This window comes from Coturnix japonica, chromosome 3 (genome assembly GCF_054131305.1).
Source record: "Coturnix japonica strain WE chromosome 3, WE-NBRP24, whole genome shotgun sequence".
NCBI classification, from domain to species: domain Eukaryota; kingdom Metazoa; phylum Chordata; class Aves; order Galliformes; family Phasianidae; genus Coturnix; species Coturnix japonica.
In genome coordinates, this window is record NC_140665.1 from 92,055,026 (window position 1) to 92,080,035 (window position 25,010).

General features: G+C 37.0%; 1 protein-coding gene across 11 annotated transcripts in view; it reads left to right on the forward strand.

The window, feature by feature from the left end:
- Positions 1 to 25,010, forward strand: part of LPIN1 (lipin 1) — a 64,355-nt gene that overhangs the window by 35,090 nt on the left and 4,255 nt on the right. For 7 of the 11 annotated variants that reach the window (XM_015859437.3, XM_015859440.3, XM_015859439.3 and 4 more), the window contains 15 exons: positions 2,717 to 2,843; positions 4,501 to 4,810; positions 5,396 to 5,489; positions 6,711 to 6,898; positions 7,997 to 8,090; positions 8,999 to 9,068; positions 11,891 to 11,983; positions 12,369 to 12,445; positions 12,848 to 12,895; positions 14,529 to 14,673; positions 16,199 to 16,347; positions 17,631 to 17,717; positions 19,987 to 20,139; positions 21,897 to 22,011; positions 24,825 to 24,928. In XM_015859437.3, coding sequence (XP_015714923.1) covers positions 2,717 to 2,843; positions 4,501 to 4,810; positions 5,396 to 5,489; positions 6,711 to 6,898; positions 7,997 to 8,090; positions 8,999 to 9,068; positions 11,891 to 11,983; positions 12,369 to 12,445; positions 12,848 to 12,895; positions 14,529 to 14,673; positions 16,199 to 16,347; positions 17,631 to 17,717; positions 19,987 to 20,139; positions 21,897 to 22,011; positions 24,825 to 24,928 — 1,854 coding nt within the window. The remainder of the gene's footprint in view (positions 1 to 2,716; positions 2,844 to 4,500; positions 4,811 to 5,395; positions 5,490 to 6,710; positions 6,899 to 7,996; positions 8,091 to 8,998; positions 9,069 to 11,890; positions 11,984 to 12,368; positions 12,446 to 12,847; positions 12,896 to 14,528; positions 14,674 to 16,198; positions 16,348 to 17,630; positions 17,718 to 19,986; positions 20,140 to 21,896; positions 22,012 to 24,824; positions 24,929 to 25,010) is intronic. The other 4 variants (XM_015859438.3, XM_015859443.3, XM_085542181.1 and 1 more) reach the window with 1 other exon arrangement.

Here is a 25,010-nt window from a genome sequence, read left to right on the forward strand (position 1 = left end):
TCTGGACCTTAGCTGTCCTGCAGTTGAGACACGCAGCTAAGGTACCATAGTGACTGGTTTGGATAAGGCCTTCTCTGTGTCTGCAATTCCTTTCCTCTGTATGAGATCAGAAATGCTACTGTGACCACAGTTATTCTGGAATGTAAATGAGGCACCTCCCTTTCCTTCTGCCTATCTTTTTGCAGCTTATTTGACTTCTGTCGAGACAGGACATTTTTGCAGATCACACTGCTGCTTCCTTGGGCTTTTCTTACTTTCATTAGGAAGCGTTTCTTAGATAAGTGTTGTTTCCTACTGTGGAGCAGCTAGCCACAGCCCAAGTTCCTAATTCTTTGACATCAGACTACACTTGGTGCATGCACAGCTTGTACGAAGAAATGTGTAGGTCTGGGACACCAGCATTCAATGTTTATGGGTTGTAGACTGGACATGCTAATCTAAATGGTTGAGCAGACTTTGCCATTCTTATTCAGTGCTGATAGGACCGGTAGCTCTAGTTTGATCTGCAGTATCTTCAACAGCCTGTAGAAGGAGGTAGAAATTCAGCTGGGTTGGGTCAATGCCTGACTTGAGGACAGAATTGTATGAAAGGCAGTGTATAGTTTGGCCTGTGTTACAAATGTCTTGATGGTGTAAGAAATAAAAATCCTTTGGAGTCCTTTATTTGGGGATTTGTTTCTGGGTTACTGTCACTGAATTACAAATCCTGCGAGATCTTGCAGTTCAGCTTTATTGATCTCCCTTGTGCAAGTGTGACACTAATTTGAGGTTTGATTTCATATAGTATTTTCAGTCTCTTTTTCCTCTGTAACTTGCAATAGGACTAGAGGGAATGGCCTCAAGTTGCATGGGGGGAGATTCAGGACAGACATTAGGAAATGCTTCTCTGAAAGAGCGGTCAGGTGCTGAAATAGGCTGCTGAGAGAGGTGGTTGAATCACTGACCCTGAAGGTGTTTAAGGAATGTTTAGATGTTGTACTGAAGGACATGGTTTACTGTTTAATGTTGGTGTTAGGTAGATGGTTGGACTGGATGATTCTTTTCCAACCTTGGTGATTCTATGATTCTGTAATAGTGGAGCCAAAAAAAAAAAGTGGTTGTGAGCTTTATTAGTCTGCAGTATGAAGTTACTTTGATAGCAGTATTCTGAAGGAAATAGCAGCTAAAATAGTCCTTGCACAGATAAAGGAGACAAATCTGCCATCACGTACATGGAGGCAGAGCTATGCAAACAGACAGTAAACAAGCAAGACTATGGTTTGCATAACTGCCTTCTGCACACATAAACTACAGAGATTACTGTTGCTGTTCCAGAAGGGTATCATGTGGGGGGAGAGTAGCTACTGAGTGTTAAACAAGATAGCATATGAAGTAAGAAGAAGGGTGTTTCCATTCTCTCTAATGGAAAAACAGCTCTCACTGGGTGGTCTCTAACTCCATGCTAATGTTTCACAATGGCTTGGAAAACCCCAGTTTATATTCTAGGTTATATAAAATATAATAATGTTTTAGTATTCTTTTTTTTATAAACAAGACTGTAATTTATTCTCTTTACCTTGTAGATACATGTTGACAGCCTGATTTGATATCAAACCTTTTACGCTGAGATACCATTGTAGTAATAATTACAGTCTGCTCTGAGATCGTGTTAGTATTTGTACCGTATCAAATGGAATTGTACTTGTGTTGAAAGTTCAGGAGATTGTGTTTGCTCTGTTTTAGGAGAGTGGGCAGCCTTTTGGTCTGCATTCTCACTGCAAAATGGGCTTGCTAGTCCAAACTGAATTAATGCCTGTATTCTCTTATGCTGTCTGGCTGAGTAAGGAGAGAACTTGAGCTGAATACACCCCAAAGCCTGGACAGAGTATTTTATTGAAGTAAACAGTAGGTTTTTTTGTTTGTTTGTTTTGGAAGTTAAAATATTTGTAATGCACAGATTGATTTGTGTGGTGATAATGCTTCCTTAAAGTTAGATTTTTGGAATTTCAAGTTACGGTAAAAGCATTATTGTTAGCTAAGACTAACTTCACATTGTTGAGTTCACATTAAAAATGTGCTATGTAACTGATAATCTCCTGATGAATAAATTATTTTATATTCCGGTACACACAAAAAAAGAAGAGTTAAATATTTTTTCTGCTGGGAACAACCAAATTTTTTGTGTGCTGCTCCTGCAGTTTTCCCTATAGACATGTATATGGAGATAGAATTGAACTAGACAGTAAAAAGAAGTAATAAACTGAACACTTTCAGATTAATTTATTATTTAGTCAGGGTAAGGTTTCTTGTTGATCCGAATGAATCACTTCTATACTTCATGTCCATTCTAACAACACTAACATCCCTTCTACTGCTTCTGGTGCCATCTCCATTCACAATTCTTCTTTTCTACGCACACACAAATCTTCCTGAAGTGTTCAGGTCTGGTGCTCATCTCATTCTTTTCATCTTCTCAAAGACTACTTCTGTGATGGCAGTCACTAAAAATGGCAGGTGATGAGGGCACTGAGTGCTAATGTTAAGAAGATCCTGAACTGTTTGAAATGTGTTTCCGTGCTTTCATACTCTCTCATTTGGCAGATAATAATCATAAAACTTTCCATACTTTGGACTGGTGCATGTCAGTTTGTAAAGTGCTTACTGTGTCATGGTTTTTTTTTTTGGTTTTGTAGTATTTCTGTAATAAGTACTACTTTTTCTGTTTATTTCTCTTCAGCTCATCAGGCTCACGTCCTCCTACTCCTCAAAGTGATTCAGAATTAGTCAGTAAACCTACAGACAGGAGTGGACTAAAGAATCCTCACATGCACTGGGCCTGGGGAGAGCTACCACAGGCTAAAAAGGTATGTGGTGTGATCAGTTTAATTCCTTACTGGCATCAGTTGTGCTTTGTTTGGGCAAATGTGCTTATTTTACTGCAGGTTCCTGAAAGGGGAAGAAATCCCATTTTTATGTAAAATTGTAAAATTTTATGTAGGAAAATTGCAATTTGTTCCTAAAGAGCCTTAGATTCAAAGCAGGTGCTTGGTGTTAGCAACTTGATTCACAAAAAATTGAAAGTGGCTGTTTTAGTGCATATGTATCCAGAAACACCTGCAGTTGTCCACTAATCTTCACATGCCCAGATGTGCTTTCTTGGATGACCTGACTCAACTGGCTTGGTGCCTGTGTCCAGCCTGAGGCTGTCTGGCTTTTCTGAGGGCCCTTCTAGATGGCAGGATCTGTGTTGTGCTGGCAGCATTGTCTGCCAAGCTGCACAGAAACCATGTGCGGCTGAGTATGCTGCAGGTCAGGCGTGTCTGTCTCTGGGAGCTGCTGAGTCAGAGAATTCATTCAGGACAAGAGTTTAAGGACTTGCACCTGCCTGTGGGCAAGAGAAACAAAGATGATAAAATCGTTAAGGTTGGGACAGATCTCTTAAGATCATCTAGTCCTGTTGTCCACCAAACCATGTCCCTAAGTATTACATCTACACTTTCCTTAAATGCTTCCATGGATGGTGACTCCACCACCTCCCTGGGCAGCCTGTTCTAATACCTCATGCCTCTTGCTGGGAAGAAATTACTCCTAATATCAATCTGAACTTCTCTGGTGCAATTTAGGGCCATTCTCTCTTGTCCTATTGTTAGTTACAAGGATGTGTTGCAACTATGGGGGTATTGAGGGTGCAATTTTTATTTCCTCCTTCTTAAGGCTGGCTTTTCTGCAGAAAGGACTGTGGGAGTGATGGGGACAGGCACAGAATAAAGGGACAGAACCCAGGCTATGCATGTCAGCGAAGCAGGCCTTGCAATCTTTCTCCTGGATGTTCTTCCATTTGCAGTCCCTGTCTATGTCCCTAACAAAGCTATTCTGAATTTATCTGGCCATGTCTGAACTGGGAGTTATGCTTTGGATACTGCTTATCACTTTGTAAATGTTAGCTTGCGCTGCCACGAAGGTTATAGCAGCCATACAGCTGCTGCTGTAGGACTACAGCTCTCTTCAGTAAGAGCACCACATGTCTTGTACTCTGGGGAGATCTAGAATTATGCCTACAGAGTGTAGAAAAATCTTAACCTGGAGTACTGATGAGTGACAGCAAGCGACATCCTGTTCCCTGAGAGAATCCTGATTGTAATGAGGACTCTAGTCAACAATGTTTGTCAGGGTTACTTTCTAAGGCAAAGCTGGGGTTTGTGCTGAAAGAGAGGAGGTCAGGTGGGAGCTGTGATGTGCTCTCACACAGATGTGTGGGAAATTAGGACTGCAGAACATGTCATAGAACAAAATCTTCCTGGACCCAGGATGCAGCTGCATTATGCTGTATCTGTACATATGAGATATACTTACAAGTAAGTAGCAAAGTGAAGGGCTTTTGCATGTTGTAGCATCAAACTCAGTTATTTGTTGCTTGCTAACCTTGAGTATCTTGCATTGAACAGAGCAGGTGAAAGTACTGCATTTTTTAAGAGCTTTTCTGTATAGCAGCCTGGTTTTTTTGTTTGTTTTTTCTTATAGGCGAGTTCCTTGATCAAAGCTAAGGAACCTAACACAATAGATGTAAATCCTTCAGAAAGCACTCACTTTCGGGTCATCCAGAGTGATCCTATAGAGGAGTTTAATGGTGCATCTCCTCTGCCTGCCCTTGGACATGCAGATGCAGCAGCTGCTGATGAAACTGAGCCCTTGCCAGCTGAGACAAATAAACCAGAGACAGAATCTGCAGGAGCAGCTGTACCATCGTTGCCTGCCAATGAGGAAATAAAACAAGCTGCATCTTGCTCAGCCCAGGCAGTTGGCAAGACAGATTCCCCTTCCAGAAAGAAAGGTAAAACTGTTGATCCTTCATATTTACATGTATGATTTTTGTCTTTAAAGTTCATGGTGATAAAGCACCTCATTGCCATATAAATTAATCTGTGCCCTTAGGACACTTTCAAACCTGGAAAGGAATAAGCTTTACAAAGAACACTCAAAACCTGACTTGCTCATGGTGTCAAAACGTAGAAGTTTTCCTTCATTAGGTATTTATGACAAGGCTGCAAAGTTTACCCCAAATTCATCAAATGTGTATGAATTCAGAGATTTTGGTTTTGGCACACACCCATTATAGATCTCCTGTAGTGACCAGTAGTTTGTAATTCCCAGTGGTTTCCTTTGAAAGAGGAAAGCTGCAGCATGTCTCAGGATTAGTCCTCTGTTTTCCCATTTGTGCGTTCCAAGTGTGAGCAATGTATACAAGCACCTTGTTTTGAAACATTAGGCAGTACCATTTTATGCAACTGTGGTTCACAAACTGTTACGACTTGTCTTCTTTCTCAATCCTAAAATGAACAGCTAAATAGCAATAACAGTTTGGACTTCTTACTCAGAAAATACTTGTTAATAGGCTTATTTCTACCATCCCTTACAGACAAACGAAGCCGGCATCTTGGTGCTGATGGTGTCTATTTAGATGACCTTACTGACATGGATCCAGAAGTTGCTGCACTTTATTTCCCCAAAAAGTATAAGTTGTTTGATTATATCTCTGCTGTTTGTATAGCTTTCTTTCTTTTGCATTGAGATCAAATTGTTCACGCCAACCAGATGAGGCCTCTTCAAAATTTTCCTTCTGTCTTCACCTCAGTTTGCAGAAATGTTGGGGCTTTTAGGTGACTTGATATTTGGGCCTAGGAGCTGTGCTTAAAATTCATGTTCCATTTTGGTCTACCAAGCATCATATATTGTTTGCGGGTTGTTATGTAATGTACACTGATGTTTGTGGGTGTTACTCACATGCCCTGGGAGAACAGTTGGCCATGGGATATATATATCCCCTTGGCCTTGCTCATTACTGAGAATGTAGCTTACTTTTAACAGCATAAAACTATTACTCTTATGTTGTTCTGCTGTGAGTGATCACCTATAAATAATATGTTTGAAGATCATTTTTTAATGGTGCATGGTAGGCTTTCTTATAAAAGTAGCCCATCCCAAACAAACAAATTGAAGCCTTTTTCAATCTTCATCAGAATCTCTTAATGTTTCTCATCTTCTGTCCCATCGCATTCTAGTCATTTGACTAAATTGAGCAACAATTAAATTGGCTTCTATTTCTGATTTATTTTCTGTTTGCTTAAAATCAGCTGTTGTAATATTAGTGTTTCAACAGAACAGAGAAAGATTAGTGATATGAAAGGTTGGATTGCAAATTCCATTCTCAAATGCATTCATGTAAATCTGGAATGGAAAAGCAACTTGATGAGCCTGCGTTTCTTTATAATGATCTCATCTATATACATTTGATTTTAAGAAAAAATACATAACAGTATCCCCTTAAAATGTTCAAGTCCTAATAGCTTGTATATACTTATATATGCATATTCAATATGTAAAAGATTTATATACATATCTGGCAGATATTCAATATTTGGGAATAATTCTCCTAGTGTAAATTTTGATTATAGCAGTCTTAGTTTATCTGCAAAGTTTTTACTGTATATTATTTTCCCTTTCTCTTGTAAATAAACTGTAATTATACATGAGTAGTTTATGAAATTTAGTAGAGGCAGTCTAATTCTTAAGGACAATGGATATCTGCTAGTTTGTTTAAATTTCATAGCAAAAGCCAGCAAATATATTTCTCTTTATTCTTAAGCGTGCATCTGATCTAAGCAGTATACATTAAAGGGAGAAAATTTGGGAATGGATATGTGAGGATTGAATGTCTGGTCTTTCTTTTTCAGTGGGGATAACATACAAAACAGAAACACAAATGACACAGGGCCACGGTCTGCCACTCATTCTCCGCAGTCTTTTGGGAGCTCAGGTGCTGACAGTGGTGTTGAAAGCACCTCAGATGGAACCAGAGATTTGCCCTCCATTGCCATTTCTCTCTGTGGAGGCCTTACGGACAACAAAGAGATAACCAAAGGTAAAGATTGACCCCGTGATGCGGGCTTGTGCTCTCAACCAAGTTTGAACATCCTTGATCAAGGGAGCAGTGCCCTCCTGTGGCTGTACCTAGGAATGTATTTAGAAAATGCTTCCTGAAATGACAAATTTCCTATTTCCATCTCCCTACCCCCATAATTAGATGGTCTTTATCATTTCACTATTTTAATACCTTTTAGTAATTGTCTATATGCTATATTCTTAAAAATGTGCATGTATGCATTTCCTGATAATACTGATTTTATATCCTAGTGGTGTAAATGGTACTTTTGTCACCTGGTGTAACTTATAGCCAAGAAGTACTATGCTGTCCATGCCAGGAATTAAAGGATGGTCTTGTCTGTAAATGGCAACAGCTGCTGTACCTTTCATTTCTTGTGTGACTCATGAGATAAATTATTTAAGACTGTTCTTTGCTTTAAACTTTCAGCTGCATATGGTGAAGATAAATGGTTTAAGACATGCAAATTCTGCAGTGACATGGAGTCATAAACCCATGAGCCTGATGTTACGCTGATTGCTGTTCAGAAGCTAGTTATTATGCATTTTTATTATATTGTAATCTGAGTTATGCTTATTATTCAGATCACCTGTAAACTATGGGGACTTTGAAGGAGCTGCAGGTAGTGGAAAAGGTGTTTTATTCATAGGTGGTTTTTATTTCACTGTAAGCTGTACAAGTGGTCATCAAGCTTTGCTTATGGATTTATGCATATGTAAGCCCACCAGTTCCTATTCCTAATTTGCACAAAGGGTCAATAAAAGGCATAAGGAAATATTTCCCTACTTGTCTTAGGAGCCTAGTTTTCCTCCTTGCAGTTCTATCCTTAAGCTTTCACTTAGCTTGTATTTTGAAGGGGAAAATACCCAGCCCCGCACAAAGAAACTCTCAGTATCTTCTGAAATTGGAATTTCTGAACATCTTGCTTCTATATTACTATTGATCTCAGTACTTTAGTAGTCAAGGGCAAACTCTGAGTGTGAAAGCAATATGTTTTTGTTTAGACTGGCCCATCCCACGGGGGATCTGTAAAGGCATGACTTGCATTTGCTTTTTTTTCTTGTTTTTCCCCAACAGAAGAATTCTTAGAACATGCAGTAACATATCAGCAGTTTGTGGACAATCCTGCTATCATTGATGACCCTAACCTTGTAGTTAAGATTGGGAATAAGTAAGTATATTTCCATGGTGTAAGTAAGGAGAAATGGTTCTTACTGTTGCAACAAAAGCTCTGCGGTGGTACTTCATAGTGTTAGATCAACATGTTCTGCTTGCAAACCCTCCATATGTAGTACATTGTGTTTATAAAGCTGAATAATTTTGCTAATATGCCTCTATAGAAGCATCATCCTTTCCAGATCTGTCAGAATTTACCCAAAGAGACTTCCGTTTCTGGAAGGCTAAAGATATTTCATACATTTGTGTTGCTGAGCAGTACAGCATTATGGTGTATGCCAGATGCAGCTATTTGGAGGATATTTTAATGTTATAGCCCCTTTCATCTAACCTTTTCTGTTTAGAGTAGAAGAGAGATGATGGCTTTGTGCTGCAGTTAGAATTTAAGCTACCCTTAGTTAAAGAAATTGATGGTATAAATCTGCTGTACTTAGTGCATCCTTATGCAATAGTTTTTAATCGCATATGGTATTGAGTGTGTGATGACCTCATGTCCTCCATCAGAGAGGGGACAAGGAGAGTCATTTATTTCTCCTCTGCCATATATCTCTCATTTTTGTAGGTAACATTTACCTGCCTACCAATGATCTAGGAAGAGAGGATGATACTTCTCTATTCATACTACAGTCTATGGCAATAGCTGAGCTGAGTTCAGCACATCATAGTAAAAGTCTGATATCCTACAGACTGTTTCCTAACTCTTGTGTGGTGACTTGATGCAAAACCAGTGAAAACTGTCTGTTTAAGAAAAAACACGTAAAACTGAGCTCCCTTGATAATGAGGTATTAAGTATCTGTGCTAAAGGAGCTTCACAGGTTTAGCTTACTCTATGATAAATACTAGATTGTGTATTGGAACTTTGGGATGACAAAATAAAGGAATTGTCTTTCTTAAATACCTAGGTACTACAACTGGACAACAGCTGGTCCCCTTCTGTTGGCAATGCAAGCATTCCAGAAACCTTTGCCAAAGGTAAGATTAAATATGAAGGTTGATCAGAGTGGAAGCTATGATGTTTTGCTGTTTGTTAAGTCATATCATTAACTAAGGTGGAGAAAAGGGGTTGTGTTATAAAGGCATCTGTATTCACACTAAATCGTTCCCTTAGTCTTACTTATTTAGCTCTCAGTATAAGCTAGATTTGTCCTGTGAATAGTATTTACTTTCTAAGCTAAGACTGTTACAAGTATTTTGAACTTAATCGCTTTTTCTTCTCCTGTTTTCCTGCATTAATATGGATTGTAAACATAAATTAGATCGACTCACTTTAGTGTTTACTGTATCTGAACACTGATAACTTGTTTCATTTTATCTGTGTATGGCATATGTTAGCAAATAAAAATTGAAGTCAAGACTTTTGACCTTACTTGAATATGACTTAAATACTCAACAGGAAAGGTTTATAGCTTGTTAGCTTTCCATTTCTCACTTGATTGGTCATAACCAACCCAGGTAGGCAGTGATAGCTATGACTGTGACAGCTGTATGGTTGTTTATATCAAACACACTGATGTACTTAGTCCAATTACATGTGACCTAGTGCCACCGAGGTGATCAGGACAGAAATACATGTCACTGTGACTATTTATAAAGAGTAACTATCAGTGTTGGTCTAATTTGTACCCTAGTTGGCTATGGATTCAGTACCCTTTGTAAACTAAATTTTGCTTCTGTCCCTTCTGGCCCTGCATGTATCTTTATATTTAATTGATGTGAATTATTTTGCCAAAACTTGAAGTAATACTCTACTATTGTGTTCTTGCTGTCTTAGTGCCACATTACCTATAGATGCAGACAGGCAATATAAAATCGTAGAATATTGCTGGTTGGAAGGGGTGCATAAGGATTGCTGAGTCTGCCTCCTGACTCAGTACATTATAAACTGATCCTAGAAGTTCTAAACATCTGGTAAACCAGGCTTGAATTTCAGGGTATCACAGAGCTAGATGTTTTTGTGCTTTACTGCAAATATTCTAATCATCATCAAAGCTGTTATTCATCTCATTGGCACATATTGATCTCCAGTGGCAATACAAGGGTAACAACCTTTGTAATTCACTGATCAAAAGACAAAACATTTGGCCTAGGAAGAATAAGTAGAAACAATAGGTATGAAACACTTTTTGCATTAAGGAGAAATAGCAATTCCTCCAACAATATTATGGTTACGCCATCATTCATATAGGTTATAAATAAAGAAAAATCTTCCATAAGTGTGAAATTCACTGTTGTCTTTTGTTTTAATTCACTTGCATTCTGTGGACTGTTGTCTTTTTAGACAACAATTTTCATAGGGTGAGGAAGCTCATACGTATAGTTGGCATGGTCTGTGTGATTGGAAAGGTTTAATACTCTAAACTGTACTGCTGAAATCACAATTACTTGTTTATGTTACCAGTCATTCTGCTGGTTTTCTTAATCCCTTATTTATAAGAATTATGATTTGCTGTAAGAATACAACTAAGGTGTTGAAATATTAAGATACTTAATCAAAACAGGCTTTATGAAGTGGTTGAAAGCTTGAGCTATGGCAAAAAAAAAATCACTGATGTTCTGCAAAATACACTTAAATACATTCTTATCTGTAAGCATGTACATTATCTAATTAAAGATCAATAGTACATCTGCTTGAAGTTGTCCATATGTTTGATAACCTCTTTAAACTGTAGCCGTCGTTCTTAACAACTGTGTTGTTTTCTCAGTAGCTCCATCTGCACTTTTTTTTTTGCATTGGAAAAAACTTCACTTTACTTGCTCAACTTCGTTCCTCTGTCACTTCTCTCTTTTCTCTTATACTTTAGATAGGATAGTGAAGGAAAACCTGTGGAAAACCTGAGAAAAGGGATGCAGTGTTGTATTTCTGCATAACCTGAACTCAGTCCTCTTTCTTAACTGCTAGTCTTTCTTGGTATCAATTCTGTGTTTTTTCTTTCTTTTTTATTTCGATGACTTCATTTCCAGCAGAGGCTGTCATCTCATCATAAAACCTGTGGCTAAGCTATTCTAGGACATAGAGAACACTGTATCCACCTTTATCGTAGCTATTTCCCCTTCTGTTTTTAGCTTGCTCTGGTGGTTGGATGAATTCAAGTCTTCTTATGGTACATAAATCTCTGTAGCTAGCATTATTGGAAGAAGCTTTTTTTTTTTCTTCTAGGATCCAATATATGCAGTGAATTGAAATTAGCAAAGATTTAAAAGAAAAAGCACAAAAAGACTTGTTGTCTTTTTTGTCAAACGCTGTCAGTCAAGCTCACAGTGTTATGCTAACCTCATTAAAAACTAGTGTTTTCCTTTATTTTATCCTAGCTGATCATGAGTTATGTACTTCATAGTTATTCATAAATGAAAATGACCATCTTGCATGCTCTTACTTTTTTTTACTGCTTTCCATGATGACTCTTTCAGGAATTGATCTTTTTTTATTCGTTTGTTTGTTATGCTTTCTTTAACAAATATAATTTGCACTAAGTAACATAAGAAACAGTAGCTTCTCCATTCTTGCCATTATACTAATACCTGTTTATGCTTTTTTTTTCCTCCTTTGATTTTTTTTTTTTTGTTCTTTTCACTTTTCTTTTAAAAATTCCATAAGTATTCATGCTTAAGTTACTTCAGAGCAGTGCTGGATACCATTAGATTTTGCTTTAGTAGAATTTATGGTCCACAGACAGTATGTTTACTTTTATTCTGTTTATTATCAGTTAAAATTGTGCATTTGCGCTCTTTCATTTACATATATCAGGTTGTCCTTTATTTTGGTTTCTTTTTACGTTGCCATCCATTTATCACAGGCCACTGTGGAGTCTATAATGAGAGACAAGATGCCCAAAAAAGGTGGAAGATGGTGGTTTTCCTGGAGAGGGAGAAACAGTACTATTAAAGAGGTAAGTGTTGGGAAGGCTAGCTACCTCCAAATTCATCCCTCAGAACTTCGCTTCAATACTCACTTCAACTGAGGATTTGCATGTTAAAAGTCATTTAAACAGCATCTGAGGTCAGACTTCAGAAAGCCTTTAATCAAACCCTTCCTAAAATGCTTGCTAGCATAACTAAATCTTAATTCTTCTTCCGAGTTTTATATTATTGTTGTTTAATTCTTTTACACAGCCTTCATTCTTTAAGAAATGCGTACAATTTTACTTTATCTATGATTAAAGAGGGAAAAGGGAATATGTGGGGAAAAAAACGCCTGTACTTGATCTTCACATATAACTTTTTTTTCTTTAACTGAATCTCCATGAATTTGTATACTTTCTTGTATTTTTATAGGAAACAAAGGCAGAACAAGGTATGAGTGGAAGCAGACTTAAAGGAGAAGACTCTTCAGAGATGAGTATAGCAAACAGGTACCCAAGAAGTTCTCTCTACCTGAAATGAGCAAGAATTATAACTTAAAAGAGAAATCAAGCTGTTTCTATATTTGAATCGAGTGCCATATGAAGTAAATTTTCAATGCAATGAATATTGAATTGTATCAGGACTGTAACCATGGGAAGGTTGCAGACCTTGCAAGTGTGCTTTGGCATTTCTAATTTATGGTTTGGCTGATAGTTCTGTGACAAATATTCCATCCCTCTGACAAATAAATAAATAAATGAGACAATAATTGTAGCAGTTCTGCAAAACTAATCTACATCTCTCTGGAGTTTTCAAGGCAGCATCGTAGGTTATCCCAGGTTATTGCAGTTCTCAGGCGCTAAAATTCTGATTTATGGCTTGACACTTTAATTTCTTTCTGTGTATCTTAGGAAGTTCAGGAGAGTAACAGTTTCCAGGCTTCTTGTCGCATGCGATAGGTAGGAAAGTTTAATGTTTTTATTAATATTAGTTAATTAGAAATAATATTAATATTTTATCTTATTAATAAATAAGAATTAATATTAATTCTTTTAAGGACTGCAGAAATCTGTTCATTCTCATCCTCCAAATTAATCATACTGTATAGCTGGAATCTGCCTCTTGAAGTCTCTGTAAGAGTCTTAGTTTTCCCTCGAAACTGTGAGGGGATGAGATAGCCAGAGGCAGCTTTCCTATCTTGTATCTTTGCTGTACATCTAGGTACAGACATCTCATATATGTTGTGCTTAGAGCTGAAGAGGGCCATAATATACAGATTTAAATATGCTTTATACTCACTATGTGAAACTACATGGAAAAAACCAGCCAACCAACCAAACAAACCAAAAATACAAACAAATGAAAAAACTCAGTAGCTGTTCTTTAAGCAATTGCATTCCAGGAGAATGGGCTGTAGTTCTTGACTTGCTTGCCTCTCTGAGTTTGAGATCTACAGAAGGAATCAGAAAGACTGTGTTCCCTTTCTTGATAAGTGACCTCGAGGTCTGTTATCTTTTACATGGTTGTTGAAAGATAGGCTTTAAAGTGGGATTAGGATTTCAAGTAGACAGAATTCTGTAGTTGGTGCTCTTTGTTGAAGTTTTAACTGATCTTTAAAATCTGTCATTAAGAATTTATTGCTCACAAATGGGGCACAAGTGGGATGTTGAATAAAGCTTTTGAGATGTGATTGTTACAAAGGATAATAAGATGGAATTTAAAATGTTGTTAGTCATGACATGTACCATCTCGATAATGGGTCAAGACTTCCTGACATCAAAGAACATTCAGCTGTGATGGAAACGGGCCCAGTAGCTGATGGTTTTAAAGATTATGTTTGCAGAATCTGAAAGGATATTTTACCTTCTCTAGGTGATAGTTTTGTGTGCTGTAGAAAAACTTTGCTTTTGTCTAAAGGAGCTTAGTCAAGTGTTTTTTCATTTCCACTCCTTCCTGAATGAAGTAATCCTGCAGATTGTGGAAAAGAATAACCCAATAATTGCTCATAGAAAAAGGAGTGTTTTTTGATGATAAAATTGTAGTCACTTGGTGCCATATCCCACCCATAAAGGAGGGGAGGAAGGATGACGAGATTCACAGTTTTTTTGTTTTGTTTTTTTTTAACTGCTAAATTCCTTTAGGGCATGGCAAGATTCTTTTTCTGTAGTCGTCTTTTCTGTAGTTTCAGGTTTTTTTTGTTTTTTTTTTTTTTAAATTAAATATATTAGTGAAACAATGTATATAAAAATTAATATTTGCCACTGATTATTTTTTTTTGAGTCAACATAACATATTAATTCATATCTGTTAAATTTTAAGTGATGAAAACTAGCATAAAGACAAGTGAATCACAGAATCATAGGGGTTGGAATGGACCCCTGGGGAATCCAAGTATTAATGATGGGGAATGAGCATGAATGAAAATTCAGCACTCCATTGATAAATTTAAAAGCCCTGCTGTGAATGAACTCTTGTGAAACAGGATCAGAGAATCAATAACTTATTTGGTGACTCACTGTTAATGCATTTTTAATGGATACTGAGACGCATTTACGGACATGATAGCATCATTTTCTGTGTGCACTGTTCCAGAATAAAAGATGAATCTTCTTCGAGCGATGAAGACCCTAGAGCTGCCAAACAAAACCTGGGGTCATTACAAGCCAACTCGAGTCATCTCTCATTATTGTCTGGAATAAGTTACAAAAAAACACTTCGACTAACTTCTGACCAGCTTGTGAGTTGGTTTTACGTCTTTGTATATTGAAATGTCATTTCTAATACAGCAAGAACTATATTATCACAGTATTATTATTAGCAATGTTATCCAGACTTTTTGCATTTAATCCCTTTCGTTTCATTATTTATTTATTTATTTATTACAATATTTTTGAAGCTATCTTTTCCTTTCACTTCTCAATATTGCACAAGCAAGTGCGGGGGTTCAGAGATTGGGAGCCTATTTAGACAAATACTAAAATTATTTCTGAAGTGCGTGTTTTGCACCTGGGTATAGTGGAACCACGTCCTTTCTGCATTACATATGAAGTTTGTGTCAGCTCAGAGGTCTCTTTTCTGTCCCCTCCCTCTTGTTAATAAACAGACAGGCGTTCTTAAGTAAATATTATTCTTTGTCAGTAACTTTTGGAAGAGCTGCTTGTGCACTTACTATGAGGCCAGGCTATTAATTTCTTGGGTGCCATCTCTCTTCCTCTGTGACAGATGCATTCTGACTAATGGTGACAAAACTGCTACTGCTCTGTTTTACACATGCCAAGTGGATTTTGGAAAAATGGGCTATTTTAGGGAAATACTTTTTTTTAGTCATCTTACCTACAGCCAACTAATTTTCTAAAGGAAACCCATATGAGAAGTGCAGCATTATGGAACCTATTGCTTACTGCCTAAATAGTTTGAAAGGAATGTTGAATTTTTCTTATGAGATGAATGGAATATGGTTGTCCCTTCCTATATCAGGCAGAAAACAAGGGCTACACAAATATATTACTGGCTTAAAAATATATACATCCTTTTCAGATACAGAAACCTTGAAGTAATTAGTAGAAGCCAGAACAACTCTTAGACTGGATTCTTGATGAAACAGTAGATGGGACTCATCAGTTTCCCATCAATTGTTCTGCATTCACACCTCCATTCTGCATATTAACTTGTTGAACAGTTCAGTGGAATGTAACTAAGAACACTTAAGGCATGAAACCTCTGCAGGTTTTGTGAAAATGAGTGGTTGAGTCTACAAAAACAATCACATTAGTAGTTACATGCCCAATTAATCTCTAAGTGAAAGGGAAGGGCAGCAAGTTGGGGAAGCTGAGGAAATTTGGAGACTGAAGGGTAATAAGTGGGTTATTATATACCAGAAATGTGCTAATGTGGATCCATAGAACATAAATCTGCATGTAAGCACTCTCATTTTCACTGTTGATGACACTCCTTTTTACCCATGCTTCTTTCTCTATATCTTTATTGTGGTGTGAGAAACCTTCCATTTTCATTATTGCACACAAACCTTTCAATATGATTTTTCATATTTTACCATGGATCAGAATTTTGTTTCATTCTGTTCCATAAATCAGTGTTTCATATGCACCATATATATCTCTGCTGACCTTACTTAGAAAATGGCTCTGTTGAAAGCAAGAAGGTTGTGTGACCAAAGCAATGGTCATCTGTAGCTTTCTGTTTTCATGATGTCCATTTCACATACTCAAATTGTTGATAATCTTGCTGATAATGTCTTGCAGAAAAGCTTAAAGCTGAAGAATGGTCCCAATGATGTGACCTTTAGTGTTACAACACAATATCAAGGTACTTGCCGCTGTGAAGGCACCATTTACCTATGGGATTGGGATGATAAGGTTATTATTTCTGACATCGATGGAACAATTACACGGTGAGTTTGTAAATAGAGAGACTATTTGCTTCTGTCCATTGTACTAAAACAAAAACAGGGAATTTTGGGAAAAGGAGTCATCGTATTTAGTAATTTATAGAGTCTGTGAGCTTTTTGTTTTAGTTTTGTTTGTTTTCAAACACTGCAAGACTCATTGTCTGGAATCATTATTTCATAAAAAAAAAAAAAAAACATCCTACAAACACTCACAATTTTTCACTTTTTGGTGTTTCATTATAGCTTTTACAATAGCATTGCAGGGTGTTCCACAGAATCATAGGCTTCTTGCTCTATCACACTTATGAGGTTCAATAGATGCATTAAAAGCAACAACAACAAAACAGAAAAAAACAAAACAAAGAAAAGCCCAAAGGATTTCCAAAACTAATCTGGTCTGAATTAAAATACTTGATTTGAACTAAAGCTATTTTTTCTTTCTCCATTACAGTTAATCAGTTGAAGGGCAAACTGTTTTTTGGTTGCCAACACGGATTAGTTACTCTGCCTTCTTATTTTCTTGGTTTCTTATTTATTTCTTCATTTAGTTCCAGTAAACTGAGACCAACTTTTTTCTTTGTGGTTGAGCTGACTGGACAGTAATCGAATCCCTTCACCCTATAATACTATTGTGAATTCTAAGCCATTGCTGAATCTTTTCTCTATCAGATGCAAGATATTTAGGGTGGTTGGATTTCTTGCTGTGTATCCATATAACAGTTAATCTAGTGAGGTGCTCAGTTGTTTGTACTTTTGATTATTATTGTATTGTAAATAGTTTTCTTTAACATAAAGTGGAAAATATGTTGAAATTATTATAACTATATATGACCAACTGCCAGCTTGGGTATTTGAAGAAGTTAGAGTATTATTGCATGCTTGAAACTTTACAATCTTGCCTACCTTATAGTTAGATTTGGTTTATTTAGAAAAGGAAAACCTCAAAAAGTATGGTTAGTACTAACTGGTCTCCTCCATAGGTCTAACTGGTAGTCTGTATGCTGTAACTTCCTTCTTAACTTATGGCTCACTAGCTTGTGGTAGAAAACATATCTTGGGGCACTAGGTTGATTCAAATAGCATAAATGTGTCAAGACTGTCTTGAAAGAAAAGGGAATGATCTTACCTTCTTCTGATGGCAATCAGTACCTTGCAGAAAACCTAGTTCTCTTCTGCAGCTAGGTAATTTAATTAGGGGGACTTGTGTTAGCCTCATCTGTTATTAGTTAAAAGCAGTAAGTTGGTTTTGTTCTTCATTTCAATTACATTGTTCTTCTTTTATTCAGGTCAGATACTTTAGGTCATATTTTGCCTACTCTAGGCAAAGACTGGACGCACCAAGGGATTGCAAAGTTGTACCATAAAGTGAGCCAGTGAGTATTCAGTGAATCTGTTGGTATGTCTGTGACTTGTCTGTGTTTATTCATTTGCACGCAAAAGTTAAAATCTTTATAGACTGTTATGCTTACAGGTTAAGAGAAATCTCATCAGTATCCCTTTGCTTACATAGTGTAACTATCTGCTGTCTGATAGCCAGAGCAATGCCTGCTTTGTGGTACCAGGCAGGAGCAGAAGTCTCCTGTCAATTAAGGAGTAGCAGTTATTCTCCTAATTGTCCCAAACAGATGCAGTTCAGTTCAGAAAAAAACGTAGTAATCCAAATGAGTTGTATAAATTCAGTGAGTGGAAGTTCTTACAACCTGGGAGTTGCAACAGTGTTAGCGTATGAGACCTTTCCATCTCTCCTTGTTGAGGACATTGCAAAACATCTAGGGACTGTTTAACTGAGGGTGGTCACTGTAGGTGGAATTCTTGCCAAAGCTGGCTTGCTTGAAAGTTAGGTGGCTAATCTAAGCTAATTGCATAGTTGTTTTTCTTTCAAAGTGATGAGTAGAGAGACATGAGTTTCTTTATCTGTTGTTCAAGGATGAAATCTAAAATATCTGGGATGAGACAGCTTAAGGGAATTTCTGCTGTTTCCAGCAAACAGAAAGGAAGTTTAGAGAAGTGTGGACTCCAGCTGTCTAAATATTAAATTTCTAGAGCACACTATCTTTTCCTGAGCAGGAAAGGACCATTTAAGATACTCATTGTGTTTATATACAGTGATGTTGGTCTTTGTTACTGATAGTTATATGATTTATTTCATTTTTTGCCTATATGAATATTTGCTGTTACTCTGTTATTTAGTTGCAAATTTATGAATGTTAAAAGATTTTTAAAGGTGTTGAAAGTTACTGAGATACATGTTGCAAAGGGCCTGAGTAATTAGAGAAACTTGAGATGTTTCCTCTGGTAAGTATGAATAGAACTGTCCTGTGAGGGTAGTGAGGTTCCTCAGTAGTAGTTGAGGGGAAAAAAGAAGCTAGGAGAAAAGTTAGTGGGTATCTGAACGGGATCAGATGAAATGTCTGTAATATTCTGGTATTCATATATCTGTACATTTAGTATCAACAACAAGTTTTAGTGATTGTTGAACAGACACTGTGTGTGTGTGTTTGTGGGGGAAGGGGGGGGAGGGGAAGAATGTATTTTATTACATCACATTCAGCTGTTCTTGTATATCGAGCTTACTGCAGCTGTTTGAAGAACCTCTGGAACATATCATAACTGTACTTTTAGGTAATCTGAATGGTTCTATGCACTGTGGTTATGTTAGGGCTTGTTTATTGCTTGTTTTACATAAATGATAAATTATAAAACCGTGGTTGCTGGAATCTAAATTGTGCCGGACAGACTGGTCCATCCATTAGTTCTGTATATACATGCATGATAAGAGAAAAAACAGGGCAGCCTTTGAATTCATGTACACTGTTTAGTTCCTGTGTGTAGACTCTGCGTTGTCTTTGGTGAAAATGTTATTTATTCTTTTTACTTGTAGTTGTTATTTCTGTGCTGGTCAATTGTTAGGGCTTTGCTGATTGAAATCATAAAAACAGGAAAACAGAATAGAGTCATGTTATTTCTCAAATTACTGAGTTAATTATGTAGCAGTTAAATATTACAGCTGAACGCTACAGAAATATTGAATAGTTATATTTAATGGCCATGCATGCACTGAATATGCATTTATTTCACATTCCCATGTAGGATTTGCAAAAGGATATGCTATTAAGTTGAACTAATGCCTTTCAACTCTGTTGCATTCTGACGGAACCTGTAACTTCTGCTGAAACTTTTATTTCAGTGTCATGATCACTTCTTACACAATGTTTTGCAGTTTTCCTTTGCTCAGAGTTGAAAGGAGTATGTTGCTGCTGCACGTAGACCAGTTTTCCCCACCCAGAAGGCAGGACTATAACATCGTTAATACAGCAAAGGTTAATATGCCCATGTCTGTTTTATGCCAAGTGCTTCCTCTTAGCAGATGTACTTTTAGCTAACACAAATGCCTGTAGTTTTAGTATGTGAGAGTAAGTAGAAAGTAGAAGCTATGAGAAGAGATAAATAAGCCCCTTCTAGGTGTAAATCATTAACTGTAATCAAACCAAGCAGATTTTTGTCCAGCATTCTGACATAAATTGTTCCTTTTAAATGTAGCTGTTTAACCCCTGTGATAAGAAAACAAACTCGAAACTTTATTTGTTTCAAAACACCTGCTTTATTTTTAACAGTGTTATCTTCTTTTGTTTCTGTTTACAGAAATGGATATAAATTTTTGTATTGCTCAGCACGTGCTATTGGAATGGCAGACATGACCAGGGGGTACCTGCACTGGGTCAATGAACGTGGAACTGTGCTGCCACAAGGGCCAGTGTTGCTGAGTCCAAGCAGCTTATTCTCAGCTTTGCACAGGTACTGTGATATCACTTTTGTGTAGAAAGAAACTTGGGGGGGTTGGTGAAAGCTGACATGTCAGCATTTTAATGGGATCTATTGAAATCATTCATAATGATTTTACTTACACAGTGGTCCAGAGTTTAATTAAAAAAAAATTATGCTGAAGAAAAGACCACAATCAAATAGATAAGCATATTGCTCAGTTTCTCTCTTAAATACACCCCAACGTATATCTGCAATCACTTAATTTTAAGTTTAGGTAAAAGTTGCCTGTTTTTTTGGTTTTTTTTTTCCTATTTGCGTGTGTGTGCATGATAATATTTATTTCTTGTTGGCTTTAGAAGTTCACGTGAAAATAAAGTGATCTCTTTGTAGTCCTGACTTTATTGTGCTTTTCTACATGGGAAGTAATGTTCTTTCTAGGTGTTGGTATGTAATAAATGAATCATGACAGCGCAGATATGAATATTGTACCTTCTTCCTAATTCAGTGAAGTATGTCAAGTGATTACTGAAAATATTTTAAGCTGTAAAATGCTGCTGTGACAGGATTTCATTAGAATTTGTAATAGAAGGTTGCTCAGATGTTCTCCTGATTGAATGGCATTATACAGGTTGTGTTACCAGTCATGTTCCAAATATAAGAGAGCGTGGAGGTACACAGTGTTCTTCTTAGACTGATTAAATAATAGTCATGGTAAAAGGATAGGTGCTGTCATCTTACGTTCCCCATATCTAGAAATATATTTCAAGTAATACTCTTTTTGGTATCATCTTTTGAATAAAAAATGCCCATCTATCTCTCTTAACTTCTGTGGTGTGTGGGCAATGTATGACTTGTTACCCATGAATTTATTCACTGTGGTTATAAGGGTACTAACAACAGGGGGCTGGGGAAAGATGGTTTTATTCCTCCTTTACACATGCTCAGACTCTAATTTATACGTGAAACTGCACTTCAAAGGGCTGTAATATTCCTATGAAGCATTTGTGCTACTTGCATTTTCCTTGGCATATATGATGATACTAGGATGGAAGATTCTAAGCTTCTTCAGCACTTCTGTGTCATACTGGTGTCTTTCTCTGTTGTGGGAACTCCAGACTTCACCACCTGTTCGGCATCCTTGCCAAGAGAAGCTGTTATGAAAGGGTTTTTACCCAGAGATGAGGCAGCTTATCTGTTCATTAATGAATTCTGTATCCTGTAAGGAGCAACTGAAAAGAAATGGAAGATTTTTTTTATTACTTCTGCTAGTTAGTGGTGGATAACCCTGACTGTAGAAGCATCTTAACAGACTGAGGTCCTTTTAGCACATACGTTAATTACAAGCCTTTAATTTAAAAAAATGAAAAAATTGTGATTAAAAAGCCATACGTTGTGGTGGCTAATATAATCTATATGAATCATACTGCAGTTCTCAGGAAGCTGCTTACTTCATTTATGTCTCATAAGTCTTTATTTAGCTACGACTCCCTGTAATCAACCATCTTTGCTCAGTAACCATCTTTATTACTTAAGCTACAGTAGAAGTTTTCATTTTGGAGGATTTATTTATCACAGTCATCATGTAAGCTTAGGAATGCTACTTTTGTCTTTGTGGCGATTGTGACTTCCAAATGAAGATTTAATGGAGGAAAAGCTTAGCAGGAGTCCTGAGTGAACCGGGGGGGGGTGGGGGTGGAGGGTGGGGATGGGGGGGAAGGGAAGATTGAATAAAGTTAAACTGGTTTATGCTTCCCTCACTTTTTTTTTTTCCTTTTATATCATTTCAGGGAAGTGATAGAGAAAAAGCCAGAAAAATTCAAAGTTCAGTGTTTGACAGACATAAAAAATTTGTTTTATCCTAACACAGAACCCTTTTATGCTGCTTTTGGAAACAGACCCGCTGTGAGTAATAGCTGAAATTATTTTATTGCAGAGAACAGAAATATTGCTGTTATTTCACCATTCTGTTGCATTAAAACTGAGAAGCTTTAAATGGAACTATAGAATATTTTATTAGGTTTTATGCAAAGGATTAAAAAAAAAGTTCTTCCTCAAAGATATCACAGTGTAGGCTGCAGAGGTGCAAGAGCAGCAATCCAACTATGTTATATTCTTGTAGCTTAGCATAATACTAAATACTGATCTAAACCCTAACTATGTAATAAATAAATCCTTAGGCATTTGTGGAAAATACGGATACCATTTTACTGCAACTGATACAGTGCCAATGAGTTACCTGTAGACAAACACCAAATCCTTTTATACGATTATCAGTGGAACATAGACTTAACCACAACACTTAGAAGGATTTGGATGTCCCACTTAATCAAGCCTTTTGCTTTGCAGAGAAACTCACATGCTTCTTGACACAGAGAGGGGAAGTCAGGTTTCTCACCCATTTGGAGAATAATATTGTACTGTACGCTTTTCTTACTCCTGTCATGGCCCGAAGGACACTTACATGTATCCACAGAAGGATACAGCCTTTGGGAGGATGCTGAGACTTCATATAACCTAAGCAAAGCTAGGGCAGAGGCACCCTAGCATGTGACCACCATTTCTTTTGTACTGATACCATGATCTGAAAAATGGTTTTGGCACAGGAAATAGCAATCTTTAAGTATTTACAGTGTTAGTGGGCACCTAAGTTAAGCAGATGGGACTGTTATTTGTGCCCGTGAGCCCATCAGCAGAGCATTTGCTACTTGCTCCAGCAATGTACTGTTGATTAGTATTTCCAGTAGAAACAAATTTGTCATATAGTGCAGCCTGTAACACAGCCTAGAGAGAATGGTCCTTGACCTTTCCTGTTCCCTGTTATAACTAACCAGTTGGTTCCTTCCTTCTTTAGTTGGTGGAGATAAATTGAATGCTTCTCAAGGGTGACTTGGGTGCTCTCTGCTGACTTTAAAAGATCTAAAAGTAATATTTAAGCTTGAGGAGCATGGAATAGATTCCAGCCTTAGCTGCTCAGCAGTGCAAGACCTCAGATGCGTTTACTAGCTAAAACATTGATAGCTTGGGGAAATTACCAGCATAAATATGGACACCAGCCATAGTTAGTGTGAATGAGAACATTTAGAGACTGAGCATTTTAGATGCCTAAATGTTGGATGAAAGTGCCTGGCAAGATATTTTGGCATTGAAACCATGCACGTTGTAGCTACATTTGAGAGAATTCAGCATGCCTTTCTGTTGGAACTCATTCCTACAGTTATCCCACATTTTTTCTTAGGGTTGCTGGTATTTATGAGCAGTGACAATTTTTTTCAGCTTCATCATCTAAAGAGTTTTATAATTTAAAAGCATAGTCAGTGAGGACAGGAAGGGGTCCCCATAGACCGACCACTGCTGTATCTGGTTGTTACATCACATGCAATATTTTGGCTGCTATTGTGATTTTACATTATAGATGAACCTCAAAGTAAAACAAAATCATTATTTTCATTCATGCATCAATAACAACTTCAAGTAAAGCAGAATTGTAGAGTTTCTAAAGAGATTACTGATATCTCCTTTGACTGCTGTTTCAGATGTGAAATGCAGTTATGCTTTGTGAACACCAGGATTATAGCTTTCTCAATTTCCTTTGCTAGTTTTTTTTTCTCTTCCCCAAATAAACTCAGTGAAATTTCAGTACTTGCAAGCATTACAGGTGCACACAGCATACTGTATGGTGTAGAAATTGTTTGCATATCTTCATTAAACTTTCACCACCTGAAATTTAAAACTATATCCAGAGACTTGCATGGCAGCTTGGCCCTGTTCTCAACTCTTACTTCGAACTGCATACCATAGCATAGAATCATAGAATGGTTTAGGTTGGAAGGGGCCTTTAAGATCATCCAGTTTCAGCCCCCTGCTATTGGCAGGGATACCTCCCTCTTGACCAGGTTGCTCACAGCCCCATCCAGCCTGGCCTTGAATGCTTCCAGGGAGGGGGCATCTACAACTTCTCTGGACAACCTGTGCCAGTGTCTCACCGCTCTCACAGTAAATAACTTCTTCCCAATATCTAGTCTAAATCTCCCTCTTCCAGTTTAATTAATTCCCACAGTTGTATCTGTATTACCTCCTGGGGATCAGACCTGCAGTTACAGTCTTTATACCTTGCTTTCCCGTTCTCTGATACAAAGTCAATTTATGGATATTGCACCAAACTCAAGAACTGGGAGATGTTTCCTGGGGTTTAAATATAAATACTTTTTATAACTTGACCTTGTCCTTACAAACTAATCACTGTTTTACGCCAGTTATGTTTTAGCATCTATACGTTGTTGCAAGATAGTCAGTACAACACACTTGGGGAATGAAATCTGAAAGAAAAATTGAAAGAAAAATGGAAGTGCAAATACTTTCAAATACTTTTTTTTTTTTTTTTTTTTTTTTTTTTACCTCTGAACAACACTGGGCTTTTATTGAATGTTATTTTTGTGTCAGGGGAATTAACTGAGAAACAGAACAACATGATTTTGATCAATAGTTTAAATTGAAGTGGCAAACTCCGTATTTAACTGTAAATTGTTTCATGGGCCTTTCATTACTGAGTTCAAGTCTGCAAAGTTTTAGAGACTTTTATAGAATTTCAGATTCATAGCAGGTAGATACAGTTACAGTGCTATGCAGATGTATTCTATGTAATATATTCCACAATGAACTTTAGTATACAGAGACAGAATCTTTATTTACTTATTTATTTATTGCTTTCTATTTAGGACGTTTATTCATACAAACAAGTGGGTGTTTCTTTAAACCGAATATTTACGGTCAACCCCAAAGGAGAGCTTATACAAGAACATGCAAAGACAAACATCTCATCGTAAGTGATCTTATCCCTAACACTTTATAGATGAAATTAATTTCCTTTTATAACATATGACTCAAGTTGCCCAAAGATGGAT